This window comes from Gopherus flavomarginatus, chromosome 3, assembly GCF_025201925.1.
Source record: "Gopherus flavomarginatus isolate rGopFla2 chromosome 3, rGopFla2.mat.asm, whole genome shotgun sequence".
NCBI lineage: Eukaryota > Metazoa > Chordata > Testudines > Testudinidae > Gopherus > Gopherus flavomarginatus.
Genome location: NC_066619.1, coordinates 47,854,991 through 47,872,533, shown reverse-complemented (window position 1 = coordinate 47,872,533; position 17,543 = coordinate 47,854,991). Strand labels below are relative to the sequence as shown.

General features: G+C 40.2%; 1 protein-coding gene across 5 annotated transcripts in view; it reads left to right on the top strand.

The window, feature by feature from the left end:
• The window catches only part of SV2C (synaptic vesicle glycoprotein 2C), a 245,395-nt gene that overhangs the window by 193,624 nt on the left and 34,228 nt on the right, over positions 1 to 17,543 (top strand). For all 5 annotated transcript variants that reach the window (XM_050944577.1, XM_050944578.1, XM_050944574.1 and 2 more), the window contains 2 exons: positions 10,663 to 10,796; positions 10,947 to 11,036. In XM_050944577.1, coding sequence (XP_050800534.1) covers positions 10,663 to 10,796; positions 10,947 to 11,036 — 224 coding nt within the window. The remainder of the gene's footprint in view (positions 1 to 10,662; positions 10,797 to 10,946; positions 11,037 to 17,543) is intronic.

Here is a 17,543-nt window from a genome sequence, read left to right as displayed (position 1 = left end):
TGAAATCAGCGTATTTTAGGTCGATTTTCCTGTCCCGTGAGGACGCCAGCAAGTTAATCACTGCTGCTCCCCCGTCGACTCTGCTTCTGCCTCTCGCCAGCGATGGAGTTCCAGAGTCGACGGCAGAGCAATTGGGGATCAATTTTTATCGCGTCTACACTAGACATGAAAAATTGATTCCCCAATAGATGGATCACTATCCACCAATCTGGCAGGTAATATAGACATACCCTTTGTTTAAAGATATTCTTTCAGTTTAATAATTCCATGTAGGAGATGTAGTGCCATAATAGAAAACAAATCTGGTAAGGGCTGGACTTTGACATTTTAAATAAGTGGTTATGTAAATTATCATCGTTGTACATTTTGCCATTGATTTGCCCTGCAGTACTACTGTTCTGTGATCTGTTGCTGCAGGCTCAGTGATTCATCTGGTCATTTCTGGTAATCAGAGTGAGAAGGTGATATTCAGTGAGAAGCTGCTACAGAGCTTCCAGCTTAGTCAGTGAAGGTTTTATTTTGCACCGTGGCCTATGAAAACTATTCCCAGGATGCACTGGGACCAATTATTTTAACAATCCATAGCACCTTGGAACTTGCTACTGACTTCAGATTAATGATTTTGGGATACAGCATTTCCAAGGAGCCAGGGTGATATTTAACTCTGGATAGCTGCTGCATAACACCCAGAATAAAACAGGATAAAAGCACTTATATCTGTCCTGTTGTACCATAACTCAGGGATAGGAGAGGCAAATTGAGTTAGCTCCAAGAACATGCTTACATTTGGCTCCAAAGCTTATCTTCAGACAATCAGAATGACAGATATCTTGGGGACCAACTCCAAAATTATCATAGTAGTCGTTCCAAGTTTCCCAGCCTAGTTCATGATGCCGTTTCTGAATGTGTTAAACATAATAATAAGCAGATAGTCGTTACGCTTTTAATTTTGTTTTGCTACTCTATCATGTGATTTTAGAATGGGTATTACAACAGGCAACCCAAGGCTAAGAAAAATGTGTTGCCACTGAGTTTTCTTCTCCTCCCCACCCCTTCCCCTATATTTCTTCTGATATTTTTGCCATGAATAATAATTATATGGCAATGTGAGTAAAACAAGAGATAAATTGCTGCAGCTGAAAAACAGAGAATAGAGAACTAAAAAGGATAAGAGCAATAAAATCCTTAATGAACCTACCAGTTGACAGGGTGCCAGGAATCTTAAGGAGTTATACAATGAAAAAGGTTTTGATGTTGTCAGAGTGACAGCAGAAGGTAAAGTATGTGTCCATAGCTGTGAGTGAGTGTCATTCATTAAATGTAGCACTGTTAAATATTGGTTCACTAAACTTAATAGCTGGGAAGTTACTTATTGCCTAGGATTTTCCAGAATTAAATAGAAGGCACCGCACTGGGAAAACATTAGGCATGATTCTCCACTGTTTTACACCAGTCTTCATGCCGGTGTAGCTCAGTTTACTTCAGTGGAACTACTGGTAGAATTAAACTCCTGAACATAAGTAAGGATGGCTGAACTGTCTGAAAATTAGGAGGTAGAGTGGGGATTGTGTAATCCTAGCTAGATATGTTACTGTGACTAATTCTAGTGACACCATCAGCTATTGCTTTGATTGTGTTGATCTGGAAGATTTGTGTAGGTCTTCATTTTTACTAATTGAAACTGCACTGGGTAACAGATCTTCTTACTGTGGCTGTCATAGGAATTTGTCTGGAGGACTGTAACACTGATTATATGTCTGAGAGTAAAACAGCATACACTCGCTTTGGAAGCTTGCAGATGGGATTGCTGTCAGAGAAACACAAGCAATAACCTGTTTCTTGAAAATGAGATGACTTGACTTTGACTATAATCCTCTTAAATAAATACAAAGGTAAAAATCAGTCATACAAAATGTTGACTTTGGAGGTTTATAACATGAGCTGATTTTGTTTGTACTGTTCCTGTATTTCATTGAGATTTGGCTTTATTTTATTTATAACATCCTTTCCAGAGTATCTGTTTTGATGTAGTCCCTGCTCTATTAATATGATATTTGATTGACATTGGAAACAGAACTTTGTAATCTGTTTTGTGCACACCTGAAGTGTGGGGTTTGGGACTGACATTTATTGGATCAGTCTCTTAAGATGAGATGCATATGTAGAATAAAGAGGTGGGTGTGTGTGTGTGTCTGTGTGTGTGTGTGATTCTCATTTCCAAAAATAAGGAGTGGCAAGTGCACAACAATTTCAGTTTTGTGGCATCTGACTTTAAACAAAGATGGTGGTTAAAAAAACAAACACCAAACCAACGTTGTTACTTAGCCCAGACTGGAGCTTGATCTACAGCAAGTGATTGTTGAATTGACTCAAAATTGATCTGAGGATCATTTACACAGGTACATACTCTGTGCAATATGCGATGTAATGTTCTTCAATAAGTGATGACAAATTGAGTCTAAGAGAAGAACAAGTTCAAACCAAATCAGGGAAACCAGATAAACAGATTATATGCCAAGGTGTCAGGGGGTGCCTGCATGCCCCAGGCCAGCAATACCACCTAGTAGCAAGTGTCCAGGACCATTTTGCCTAGCGGCTACAGTTCACAATAGTGGTGCACAATGCTGAGAGTCAGGAGCCAGTCTGCATATCAGCTACAGTCCACAGTAGCATTGCCCAAGGGTTAGAGTCAAGGGCTGCTCTACCTGGCGGACACAATCCCTGGGGGTGGGAGGTAAGAGAACCTGGCTCCACCCTACTCCACGGGGTTCCAACCAGTAGGCCACATATGTGGCCTCAGGTTTTTTACCTTCACTCATGCTCCCTGGGTCACTTTCTGCTGCTGTTTCTTGTACCTCTGCGGTGTCATGGCTCTGTCTTGGGATCCCTCTTGGCTTTCTCCCAGGTTTGTCTCAGGAGTCCCTTCCCCTGGTGACATCAAGTCATTGCCCTCAGCTCCTGTGGTCAATGGGCTTTCAGCAGCTTAGCTAGGAGGATAGTCCGTGCGACTTGGAGTCCTGGAAGCTTCCCAGCAAGAGACTGCTGCCCGCAACTGCACTCTTCTTTGGTCAGCCCAGGCTGAGCTGAGCGCCTATATTTTGAATGCTCCCACCACTGGGAGCATGCCTAGCAGAGACAAGGGAGCATGGCTTCCTGCATCCAGAGCAGGTTCTTACCCCTCACCTCACCAATGCAGGGTTGATACACCCTGTCACACAGGGGACCAGGCATCATAAGAGAATTTTCTGGGATGTAGGTCACATTATTTGAGACGAGAGAGAATGCACTTGAAAGTGGATCGTCGGAGTACCATTCACCCCAGCAAATATGCAGATAGAGGAGAGAGTGTCTGAAGATGTTGAATTCAGGTGTAAGATTAGGAGAATGAACACTGAAAATGGCCCAGTTGATGAGATCACTTCCACAAGGATTATTTTTGCCCTATCAGTGGAATAATGTAAAGTCTTACTGTGGAGTTTATAAATGAACCATCAGGAATACTGACCTTTTTTTTTTTTTTTTTTTTTTTTTAAAGAGGTGTGGAATTGTGTAGAATAGGGCGCTTTGGATGGCTGAAAAGGGAGGATGCCAAGAATATTGGTTTTTGTAAATATGGATGTAATTTCTCCACATAAAAATATCAACAAATATGTTACTGTCCACTAAAATTAGATTTTGCTACACAATTGACTTATGGTAATAACATTTTTCTGGTATATACAGCACCAACTTCCATTACCTTTGCTTAAGGGTATGTCTACACTGTAGAGACTATACTGGAATTGCTATGTCAACTTAGTTATGCTTCTGTCATAAACCCATAGAATAAATGCAGCCTATGCTGACAAAGGGAGTTTTTCCGCTAGTGTAGAAACACCACATCCCCATACAACAGTAGCTACATCGCCGGAGGCACTCTTCCGTTGACATAGCTGCATATACACTGGTGGCGAGATCAGCGCATAGCTGCATCAGTCAGAGATGTGGATTTTTCACACCCCCACAAACATAGCTGTGTCAACCTAACTTAAATGTAGACCAGACCTTCTGTTTCTGCTTTAAATGAGTCGCTCCTTCCCTACCTATCAGCATAGTGTATGCACACCCCATAACAAGCTGTTTTTACTAGATATGTTTGTAATTACCTCCCTTGCCACCTCTCCTTCTTTACATCCTCCCTCTCCTGAAAAAATAGGCCAATCAAATATAAAACTTTAGATTTTGTAGCCCGGGCCATTTGAAGATCCGCTGAACCAAAAAAAAAAAGGGAGTGGAGGTGTTAAAAAGTCAGTGAAAAGTACATTTTAAGTAATACTAAAATCCCATTTCTGCTTTTTTCCCAAACTTCCAAGTAGAATACTATAGGATGAAATGAGGAACATGATATTTCAGTGGGATTGGTTTCTTTTACAGGAAGTTTTCAAGGGGAAGGTTAAAAATTGGGCTTGTAAAGTGAGGCAAACTTCAATCTTAATTATGAAGGAGCCATTGCTACTCAATAATATAACACGGGATATGAAGACAGCAACAGACACTGCCACTATTTCTCGCTCATCTTGACTGTATCTTAGGAAGCAGTTTATGTTGTTAGGAAAGTAGCCTCCAATTTATTTGTTATAAAAAATTAATGTATCAAATCAAAGTACATCTTTACTTGCTCAGATTAACTGATTCACCTGCATTGTCACATGTTCCTCAGTCAATCAACCTGAAATACAAATAAATCTTTTTTAATAAACAACTTTCTGCAGAATTTTATGTAAAAATCTGGGGGCGGGGGCTAAGCGTCTCAGTTTTTTCAAAGCCAGCAAGGGCTCAAGAAACTTTCCATGCCTAGATATCTGTCTCTCTCAGGCACTGAATGTAATAAACAACCCTTGAAGGGTTATCGGTCCCTTTTTCTTTCTCATTTCTTCTTGAGAAAGAGGCAGGAGCACTAAATGATCCTGTGATGTAATCTTATGCAGTTTCTGAATTACAAAACCTAGTCAAAAAGCCAGAAAAACAGGTTCACGAGCCTGAAAATCCTATGCTTTATAATATCAAAATGGTACACTGTACATTTATGTATTTTGCTTCCAGAAGGTGCTAGGCACTTAACAGATGGATGCCCGCACCAAAGAATTTATAGTCTAAGGTGTTAATCTTGCAATTTACAATACATAGAGTATCAAGAGAGAGGCGGTTGGTATTTCTAGCTCTGCTTGATTGTTCATATATTAGCAAGCAGTTTATTATAGCAGTGTCTATCGCTTTCTTGGTATCCCATGGATGGTAAATTGCAGGATGAGGACCCTAGTTTGTAAGCTTTTTGTCACAGGCACCAACTATTAATTGCCTAACACATTATGGAATTAAATAAATCAATTTCACACAGTGGGATAATTTTTACTGGTTTTTATTAAATCAGTTTTGATATTATTTATGTATACACTAAATTGCAGGATCAGAGACTATATGGGCATCATATAGAGAAAATAAAGATAAATGAGTGGGGGGTGGGAAGGAGTAACTCCTGCCATAGAAAAATCTATATTATCTATAGACTAGTTTTATGCCAGGCCCTGTTTGTGAATACCATGAGTTACTGATCTATTGCACTATGTCCTGATGTATTAAAAAATGTGCCAAAGGAATAACTCATTTTTCCCAAGGAAACATGATTCAGTGCTATGATGGCAGTAACAAGTTTGTCCTCTTCAAATAGTGCTTTGGTATGTTACTGGCTTTTCCAGTCCTAGTAGCATCTTTCCTGACGCAAATTGCTACTATTGATCCTTCCATCCCTAGGCAATGGTGATCCAGAAATGAGCCACATCACCAGCTAATGTCTCTCTGGTGATGCTGTTCAAGCATCAGCTGGATCTGCCATAATGTATCTCCTGTGTGCTGCCAGTGGCTGTGTAAGATATTGTGTTATTGTCACCAGTCCTTGATGTGGTCTTTCAGAGGGTCTCTATTGTCCCCTGGTTGGTTTTCTTTTGTTAGCCCCTGGACAGGACAACTATTGGCCCCTGGCCTCTAATTAGGCCTAGCGGTCTCCTTCAGTCCCTTTGGGCCATGTTTTTGGAGGAAGCCTGGTGCAGGGGTGTTACCCTTTCACTGTCCCAAGCCTTTCTGTCTCTCTTCCTTCTCTGAGCTCTTTCCTTTTATAGCAGGCCTTGTTTCCTGTATTGGTTGCAGCTGTGAGTGCCTGCCTCCACGATTGGCAGTTCTGGCAGCTGTAAAGGGATGTGGTCAGGCTGCTTGCCTGTAGGCAGGAGAGGCTCCCGTCCCCTTTCTGCCTCTGCTCAGTATGGGGTTTGTAGATCCCACTAGTTATGTTCTCTTCCATGTCCATCAAACCCCTACAACTAGTTGTTACACAGTGTCATCTTAATGTTTTCTTTCTTTTTTTTTTTTTAAAGAAACCACTATGTAGCCTTCTCTGTCTCAGCACTTACCTCTCCTAGAACAAGGTCCTTGGCTGCGTTCCATTAATTGTAGCACAGAAGCCACATTCCTCCATGCAACTATCACAGGGTAGCCATGTTAGTCTGTAACCACAAAAACAACAAGGAGTCCGGTGGCACCTTAAAGACTAAACAGATTTATTTGGGCAGAAGTGAAGTTTTTTACCCACGAAAGCTTATGCCCAAATAAATCTGTTTAGTCTTTAAGGTGTCACCGGACTCCTTGTTGTTCCTCCATGCAGTTAATAACTCATTCTTTTGACTGATGGTGACTCCTCCTCCTCCTTTATTATTGTGTGGTCCATCTTCTTAGTCCACTTCCATAATTATATAGACATCTCTTGTTCCTTCTTGTTGTGGTTCCTCTCCCACCTGTCAAACTGTCTTTTCCCTCACCTGCTTTGACTAAGCAAATTGTGGCTTTGATTTAAGTTCTTTCAGCTCAACGTCTGTTAAACAGAAGTTCTGCTTTTGGATATAAGGAACATCCTCCCTCTCTCTCTCTCTTTGTCTTGAACAATTCATTGCCTCCACTGGACCAAATTCTATTTAATTGCGCCATTGCAAATGTGTCTGCCAGTGTGATTGTATATGTGTAACAATTTTGGGAATCTGTCTATAGGCAGCTTATGAATTCTGTTTGCTATCATGTATATCTGTGTCTGAGGGCAAACTCCATTTGAATGTGGGGCTTCTCTGTCTTTTCACCTCTACCTTGGGCTGAAATTCCAGGGGGTGGTGGCACAGAGTGAACAATGCAAGTTAAAAACTGGATGATCCTGTATTCCCATGGAAGTCCCCTAGGACAAAGAGTTGGCTACCACCCAGAACCAGTCTGCCTAGATGGTCTGACTAAGCAGTGGTTCATTTGGTAGTGACTTTAATCACTTGATGAGGCTGATCATGGGGGTCACCTGACATAGAGGACTGGGAGGGTTAAAAGAAAGGGTCTCTCTCAGTCCTTTGGGGAGCGAGTCGAATAGAATGAAGCTGGTGGAGGGGGATTAGGGGAGAGAAGAGAGACATGCACACTCAATGATTTGGAGGAGAAACCATGGGCAAGAGGGAGGTCTTGAACACCCTAGATGACTCTGACCTAAGAATATTCAAGTGTGATGAGGAAACTGAGGCAGGAAAATGCATACAGATGTTTTGTCTAGGTCTGTATATTGCTTGTGCTGTCTAAGGTGGAGTGATTATGTTAGAAACCTTTATAAAACCTCTGTGTTATGTCCTTCAACTGTGACACATCCGTAAAGAGGTGAACTGTAAACCAGAGTGCCCATGAGGCTGGAATGCTGGAAAAGGGTGTTTTTAATCTACTGAGGAGTCTGGGGGGATCAACACTGGTCCCGGGGTGCAAGGCAGCTGGACTGCGAGGTCCCTCTTACGTAACAGGGTAACAGCCAGAGAGCCTGTGCTCAAAGTGTGACCTAGAGGACAAAGAAAAAGAGAGTGCTGCAGCTGACTCAGACCAAAGGAACTTAAGAATGTATTGGTCTGGCATAGTGGTACCCAAACACAGCAGCCTATGCGTGCTTTATTGGGGCTGGAACAGCAGATAGAATAATTTGGTTTATAGTCCATAATTTGATGTAATTCTTGAATTTTAAATTCTCATTGCTTACACATGTCCTTTGTCTATGAATCTGCTGTTAGCATCTCTGTAACATTGCCAAGGTACATTACTGTCTTAACTCCATCTCTGCTGAAAATTTGCATCCAAACCATCAGCTTCTTTCACCTTGTTAGTCCATTCCCTATAGACTCTAATGTTTCCAACCTGTGCAGAATACTGCTGCCTGTCTTCTCTCATGTTATCATACCTAGAACTGCAATGCATTCATTTACTCCTGGTTCCACGCCCACTTCAGGATTCAGGTCACAATTGTCTTGGCCAGATCCTCAACTGATGTAAATCAACATAACTTAATTGACTTCAATGGAGCTACTTTGATTTATGACCCCTCTTTGTCCCTTCACACAATCTCACTATTGTTGATGCAAGAACCTTCTCCTTTGCAGCAGCTGTCACCTGTAGCAGCTTTACTGTAACTCTTTGCCTCATTAATTCAATCTCCTTTTAACTCTTCTTCTTTCTCTTACCTCAATTTCTTTCTCCTTCTGCTATTATTTACACTTTAACTGTATTATTTCTCTCTCCCCTGTTTAATTCAGATTCTGTTATTTAACTCTGTAAAGTGCTTTCAGGTAAAGTTTTTATGAAAGCTACTCTACAAAACAAAGCTGTATTTCATTGTATTATCGCAAATGCATAACAAACCATATTCTGACACGCTCTGTGGAACAAAAATAGCCTACAAAGAAAAAGCTTAATAATGTCAAACACGTTTGTGTCATTATGTAAAAGGGAGAATTACAGTGTTTTCATTGAGCATCAGGGGACATGTTACCAGTTTCAATCATGCTTCTGTAATTGTGCTGTACACGAATGATGCAAAGGAAATCTTCAACAGAACATGTGTATCTATTACACAGAGAATATACAGTATGATGCGTATCCACATACCTGTATCTTTTAAGCACACTTGCATTTTCAGAGTGACTGTTCTATAAATGATCAAGTCTTGACTAATAAACCTTTTGCCAAAGGGAAGCCCTTCTTTCCCTTTGTCTTCTTTGAAGCATTTTAGCTAGGGAAACTTATTCTTTACTCAACTCAGTGATATTTCTGTTAGGGTTTCTTCACAAGATCTATTCTTTGGAGGAAGGGGACAGTTGTTGGGTTTTTTTTCTTCTCACCGCTCATGTTTTGCCTCAAATCTAGCCCTAACTGCTTCAGGATTAAGAACTTTAAACTCTCATCTGAGATTCAGCACTGAATGCTCTTCTTAGTACTTCCAACTGAAGGCATTTGATGTTCATGATGATAGCTCTTTGTACAGTGTTCTGGAACTAGATGTGAAGAGAGTTATGCCCTGTAATTGTCTATGCATTTTGCATTGCCTTGTATTGCATTCTGGGACTCTGTTTCCATACTGCGTTTATTGACATTAGCATCTTTTTGTAGAAAAAATAAATAAAAACAGACTTTGGAATCTTAAATCAAAATAACTGTTGTTCTTCTATCTTTCAGTTCTATAAAAATTAGTGGGGTGAAAACCACCACCAAAAAAATTCCTTAGTTCTTCACCCAAACCTAAAAAGGAATTCACTCTGGCCATATTCACTTTTCTAAATGAGAGGTAATGCAATCTCAGAAACTCTTGATCTTATACCAAAAAATTAATTAACTCAGTTAAAAACAAAACAAAATTCCATTGCATTACCAGAAAAAAAAAACATGCCTTAGTTTAAAGCAGATAACTGAGCAAATAATTCACAGTGAAAAGTTTACTCTGATTTTAACCTTTTTACATATTGCTATTGACTCAAATTTATTTGTTATGTGAATATACTTGCCCCTTTTTCTTTTTTTTTTTTTTTTTTAATTTTCTACTCTGTTTGGATTGATTACTAATAGTTTGAGAATTCGACACTTGTTATCCAAAAGTCCCATGGCATCATTACTGTTCCTTAATGGGATAGATGTAAAGCCTATCAGCAATCAATAGGAAAGTCTGAAGAAGCCACTCGGACTTTGACTCTCCCAGGGAGTGGTAGTAATAGAGCCAGATGTAGCAGATAAGCATGATGGTGGAATTTTATAAAATACTAAGTTTGTCCTTTCAGGCTCACACAAGCCCTGTCAGAGGCATCATTCCTAGAAAAAATAGACTATTGTAAAACATATTGGGTGGGTGTAGCATTTAAATTTAATTTTCCTGTCATAGTCACACACGTATCTGTGAGGTCCTATTTGTGAAGTTTGCAGTGATGTCCTTCTTTGGTTCATTTTGTTATCTCTGGATGAGGTTTCTGGCAGGGGGTTGGGGAAACTTTCTCCCCCAGCTGTGTTGAGCAGCCTCCCATCCTACATAAGGTATTACCATTTCTAGTGTGAATAATCACAGAGAAAAGTTTAAAATTCATCCTGTGAGCATTTGTGTAAGTAAAGCTTGATCCTTTGAATGTCTGTGGAACAAGAATAGAATAAATACTGGGGATAATTCCCTTCCCTCCCTCTCAAAATAAATATTTGCTGGGCCAAATTTGGGTGTAGGTTTATATCCAACTATTTAATAGTCACCAGATGTCAACATGTAAAGTGCTCTTTGTTTCTTTTCATGTTTGTTTTTCTCTCCCATAGGGTGGAGTTTTAGTATGGGGTCTGCCTACCAGTTTCACAGCTGGAGAGTATTTGTAGTCGTCTGTGCACTGCCCTGTGTCTCCTCAGTAGTAGCACTCACTTTCATGCCAGAAAGTCCAAGGTTTCTGCTGGAGGTAAAACTTTCAACATGTTCTTTATAATTCCCTGTTTCTGTCAATCTTATGTCTGGAGCATTCATCCCCATAGTATCACAGCACCAGGTACTAATATTATTTAAGAAGTATTAACATAAATCTTTTCCATAATTTGGTCACATTTTATAGGTTGGAAAACACGATGAAGCTTGGATGATTCTCAAGCAAATTCATGACACTAACATGCGAGCTCGTGGGCAGCCTGAAAAAGTCTTCACAGTGAGTATCAATCACCAAGCTGATCTCTCAGAGCAACATCCATTCTCCTTCAACCAGGTCCTGAATGATTTAGCAAGCAGTAACTATACTCTACATACCAGTGGCACATCCGACTCAGGGTAAGGAAGTTATTCTACAGCCCTGCCATATAAACTAAATGGCTACAGTTTTAAAATCTACCTAAGGGATTTAGATACCCAGTTTCCTTTAACATGAATAGGTATTAGGTGTCCAAATCTCTTAGCTGGTTTTGGAAACTGCGGCTGGTATACTGCAGAGCATGTGAATGACTGATGTAACAATAAGTTCCATTGTATTGCTATAACCAATATTCTCCAGTTTTAGTGTTCCTTAAGAAAGCTGCTGCAAAGCCTACCTCTGCATTAACATGGATAATAGTAAACACATACAGAAGGATAACGTCACTGGACCTCTAACAGCTGCTTTTTATGCACTGAAACTTTTTCAAATGAATTTCAGTTTTTACCCAGCTAAAAGAATTTTTGTAGAATGTCTTTTATATCAAGATCTCAAAACATTTAAAAATAATTTTCTGATACCTTCCTGGGAAGTCTACTATTATTGTTGCCTCTTTGGCCTGAGTTATTACTAATTTTCAGGTCCTTGCAGGTTTGTTTCCTTTTGGAGGACAAATGAATTATATGAGACAAGTATTTCTTTGGTGCAATCTTGTTTACTTACAAAGAAATGTATGCAAAGTCTTGTGTCTCTGAACACGGCAGAAACAAACCACAATAGTCAGTTTCCTTTTTCAGAAATCCAAGTTTGCCTCTCCAGCCAGTTCTGTGTCCCAAGACACTCTCTGTCTCTCTGCTCCCTCTCAAACTAATGCTCACAACTGGTTTTACTTGCTTTCTGCTGGGCTTTCTTGTTGCTCTAACAAACATACATCTTGCCAACAATAATCCCCTACTTCCTATATTTTCAATCAGTCCCAGGAGAACCCTTCAGACTTCACGATGTAACTCTGCTCAGGCTTTGCCATGTAGCCAGTTGCCTTGGGTGGTAGTGTCTGTCATCTCCAGCTGTCTTCATATAGGAGCTTAGTTGCTCCTTGAGTTTAGTCTTAAAGAAGGGTGCTTAGCACTCCCATCAGCTTTAACCAGGTCTGTGACTGCCTTTGGATCAAAGATCCACTTGATGGCAGCCATTAAAACCTTCCAGCATAATGTTGTTGTTACACCTACTAATACCTAGTGTCATTTGTAGGTAAAGCAAATTGCCTTAGTCTACACAATGAGTGAGCAGTGGAGCTGTGAAAGAACCTGGGCTTGTTACTCCTGCTCCACTGATCTAACTGCTAGCGATCAGTACTTCCTTCTACATCAGTGGTTCCCAAACTGGGGTGAACCCCTGGGGGTTCACAAAATGTTACAGGGGATTCCTGGGGGAGAGGGAGGGGGATTCCCTAATGGTGGACAGAGCTGTCCCTAGGGACCAGGGCCGGCTTTAGGCCAATTCCACCAATTCCCCCGAATCGGGCCCCGTGCCTACAAGGGCCCTGCACCCAGTGAGAATCTCTTCCCTGGCTAGAGGTATCTTTTTAATTTTTACTCACCTGGCAGCGCTTCTGGTCTTTGGCCGCACTTTGGCAGCGGGTCCTTCAGTTCCGCCGAAGACCTGGAGCGAGCGAAGGACCCGACACCGAAGTGCCGCCCAGTGAGTATAAGGTCCATGTGTTAATTTTACATTTTTTTAATAGTCATTCCTGCCGGGGCCCCATTGAAACTGTTCGAATTGGGCCCCGCACTTCCTAAAGCCAGCCCTGCCAGGGACTCTGGGCAGCATGGGGCCAGCAGCCTGGAGCCTCTGAACTTCCAAGAGCTAAGCAGATTAAAGCAAGCATATCTATCACACCGAGGAGATTTAAACGTCAAGACTCCTTATAAGAAATGGAAAGGGAGGTGGATATTTTTTGCTGTTTTTAAAATTAAATAGGCAGCTAGTCTTGTTTTTAAAATTATTATGAAGAACAAGTTTAAGCTTTCTTGTAACATCCGTTGTTTGCCTCGCCTGCCCGAGACCTGAATGCTTGTATAGGAGGAACTCTCTGAGTTGGCTTCTTAAATACCTTCATGTTGTTTCACATCTGATACTCCTGGATGAAACTTAGGAGCTATGTCTTATAACAGGCTTATTCAAAGATACAAGCTATGAAAGTGAGATCTTGGAAGAGTTACTGTTTTCATAATGTAATAAAATACTGTAATGATGCATGCTATTTATTATTATTATTATTTTATTATTATTATATTTATTAATTTAATAAGCATGTCATAAAATCAAAGTTTTTTTTTATTTCCAAGATCAATGCTTTTATAATTTATGCTCAGGTAAAGGAGAAAATCCCTGGCAATATTCATTTTTAGAAGGGGGTTCGCGAGACTTGACGTTTTAGTGAAAGAGGTTCACAGGTTGTTAGTTTGGGAACCACTGTCCTACATTAATTAATTATTGAAATAAAACACTGGAAAATTATTAAAACTAAGCTCAGTGTGTTTTTAAATGTTGTAAATAGTTTGTCAGCTTTTAATATGATTAAACCTCCACTTTCCCATTGCTTGGATGAGAGGTAAAACATTAGGGGGTTGGGATTTTTCAGTGCTGCTGCTGTTAGTGATGGGAAAACTTGACTCCAATACCAAAGTATTAAAGGATTAGAAACATAGTATTGTACATCAGGGTTATGCATTGAAGTGGTTCCCTACAGTAGGCTTGTGTTTTCCTAATACAACATTAATGTAATAGAATGCTAACACTATTAGAATGTTTGTTAGTTTATCACAGTTTCCTCATTGGTCTATGTTAGCATCTTATCATATGAGGCACACATGCAAAGAATTTTTGTGTAATTTTTCTTTTTTGTCTTTAATTTTTTCAATTTAAATTAGACCTGGCTATTGTGAATTGCTATCTAACTATTTACTCAGCTGGTATTCTTAAACTTCATAGCTTCATCCAGTCTCACTGTATGCCTTGATATATTTGTCATCTTTTATTTGACCTCTGTGTTACTGGTTATATCAAAAACATACAGATTCTTTGGTAGTTAACATTTTTCTGATCCTGCAGCAGATGTAATTTCTATTAAATTCAAGTGATTTTCCTTTTTCTTAATTATTTATTTAGAGTCTTTTTCTTTTGATATGTTTTCCTAATTATATAATGTCATATTGTCCAGAAGCCACTTGTTTCCAGTACGATTAGGGCTTCACCTTTAGATATAGTTATCAAAACCAAAATGAAAAGGAGACAAATTGAAGTGGGGTGGGGAATACACTAGGAGCTGGGTAGGGTAGCCACTTACACATTCCCAGAATAGCAGACATGCTGGTACTTCCAGGAATAACATGGCTGTGACCCTGCCAGTGTGATCTTGCCAGTGTAACCTCACACTCGCAGTGTGTGCAAGCTCACACCAGCAGGGGCAGAACGGCATGACTCTTCAGAATGGTGTCCCTTGTCTAATACTGGACAAAACCACATCCGGTTTTATCTGAGTACAGCCACTCAAAAAGAGGATTGTCTGGTTTAAAACCAAACAAATGGCCTGTCTAGAGCTGAGTTGTGATCACTCTGCTTGTATACACATACTCATGCTAGCTAGCAGAGGTATAAATAGCACTGTAGCCATGGTAGCATGAATAGCAGCAGCAGAGGCTTAGCTTGGCCACGCTGAGTGAGTATGCACCAGTTTCAGGTGGGTGTGTATTTAACATGGCTGAGACAGGCCTCAGCTGCCGCTACTCATGCTACCCTGGCTACACTACTATTTATACTTGTGCTAACTTGTTGAGAGCTATCACACCCCAGCTTGTAGTGTAGACAAAGGCTTGATGTCCATTCTTAAAATCTGGCCCAAGTGAAACTATGCAAGACACCATGTAATATTATTGGGAAATTGCAGTGTCTGGGCTAAACAGCAGACGATAATGCTTTGGACAGAAAACCCCTTAATTTTAACATGGAAGGGACAAATCAATCAGTCCTTACTACCACTGACTTCAAAATAGAAGCCAATGATTAAACTAAAAAGCAACGTGGGGAATGATCTGTCCTCACTGGTTAGATCCCACTGTTCTCTGTGACAGTGTTAGAATGCAAGAATGGGTCAGTGGTTAGGGCACTCACTTGGGACCTAAGAAACCTGAGTTGAGTCCTTGTGTGACCTTGAAGAAGTCACTTTTAGTCTCTCTGTGCCTCAACTCCACATCTTTAAAATGGGGTCAATAGTCCCTCCCTACATCAGAGTGTTGTGAGAATAAAAGGCCATGGGACCATTTGGTAATGGAGGCCATAGTAAAACCTAAAAAGAGTACCTAGATATCATGGAGATAAGCACTTTAGAAGCAGATGAAATAATGGATAAAGAATAGTCTTTCCATCGTTAAAGTTACTAGAAGGTTCTGTTTTATTTTTAAGCCCATCCAGAGTTCTGGTGAGCAAAATTGATGTGGCCTAAATGTTGGAAGGCTAAAGAACTTTTCTGCACAGATTCAAGAAAATCAGTTCAACTATTTTTAAATTACAGTTCATTAAAAAATTACCCAGGTTTGACATTTTGGCTTGTCTAACATTTCTCTGTATCCCTCTAATTCAAAAAATGACTTACTAATACAGTATTCTTCCTGTTGCTCAGGCAAGAAAAAACTTGTTGCTGTCCAATAACAAATGTATTATTACAACAGCCTATACTATCACTAGAACTCAGTAGAGTTACACTGGTGTAAAACTGATATCAATGAGTGGAGAATCAAGCCATAATTTTCGCAGGCAAATTTTGCAGGTGCAATTTGAGTCCTCTCTTGGAAATAGGTGTGTGGTGTTTAGCACATTTTAGCTGCTACCACATTTTATTTATTTAGAGATATTAGGAAGTGCCTATTTATACCTCTAGAACAGTGGTCTCTAAACTTTTTCGGTTGCACACCCCATCAGTAAAAAAAATTTTGAGCACGCACCCCATGCCGCGCCAGCTCTACCATTTTTGGTGAAGCAAAAAAAAAAGACGCTTGGACTCCCGCTCGAACTAGCAAAGCAAAGCAAAAATAAAGGACGCTCGGACTTCCACCTGAACTACCAAAGCGCGCAAAAAAAAAGCGCTCCTCCTGCTGCACACCCCCAAGGATCCTCTTGCGCACCCTACTGCTCCAGAAGACATGAAGAAGAGCTCTGTGAAGCTTGAAAGTTTTGTCTTTTCCTCCAATAGAAGTTTTTCCAATAAAGGATACTACTTCACTCACCTTTTCTCTGTCAAATCCTGGGACAAACAGCTACAACAACACTGCAAATATTTATACTTTTAGGCAGTTACTTTCTTAGGCCATGATTCACAATTAATCACATGCCTAACTTCAAATATGTGAGTAAGTCTCATTGAAGTCCCCAGGACTACTCACATGCTTAAAATTTAAGTACATGTTTGCCTTCCTGAACTAGGGCTTTTAAAAAAGCATACATTAAGTTGCCTTGGATCAATATCCATGTAAAAAATCTTCCAATCCACTACAGCCAAAATTCTTCCCCTTCAGTCAATTCATATAGCATTTATGTTAATTGAACATTTTTTTCTTGGTGAATTTTCCTTTACAGTGTTTCATTAGTTTGTAAAATTGGAGGCACTGTGTACTTCTAGTCATCTGTGGAATACGGAAGTTGCCTTTTCACTCAAATATGCAGCTATTCTTGGTTTTTTGTCTTTCCTATATTTCATACCCTGGAAACTAGACTTGCTTCAAAATATTTTTTCTACACCTACCCAACAGAAAATCTCCCACTTAGAATAACTCCAGTCTTGCAGCCCTCATTTATAGTCACAGATTTTTACAGATAAAGGACATAAAATGGATGATTGAATAACTTAGTATTCTTGTTTCTTCAAATCTTTTTATTTATTCAGCTGAGCATTTTAATTTTAGACAGAAAGAGATTATTTCTTTCAGTATATTATCAAACTATATTTTGTTATTGTTAAGGAGCATCTTATATATTCTATTGGATGTAGAGTTAATTCTGCAAAAACAAGTTCTCCAGCTCTAACCAAAATCATAGTTATCTATATTAGGAACATTTCTATTTTGCTACCAGAATCTGATTTAAAAGGATGAAGATTTTGGGCTGTATCCAATGCAGATTATTTGCTAGAAAGAGCTCTGTGACAGGGTCTACCAGGCCCTGAGGCCCCCTCCTTGAAGGCCTCATGATCCTACCACACCTCATCCCAGAAAGAAGAAGTAGAGGTGAGTCCTCCAAATGGTCTAGAGAGGCTGCATGGGACACAGCCAATCAGAGAGAGGCTGCAGGGAGCAGCCAGTCCGGACACAGCAGGCCCATATAAAAGCAGCTGCAGGGCAGAGGTGAGGGCAGTTGTTGCCTAGAGCTGAAGGAGTAAGAGTGGTGTTCCTGGCTGGCTGAAGGAGCTACAGGCTCACGGACCGAGCAGCTGCTGACAGGGAGCAGGGGAGTAGAGAAGCTCAAAGACTTCAG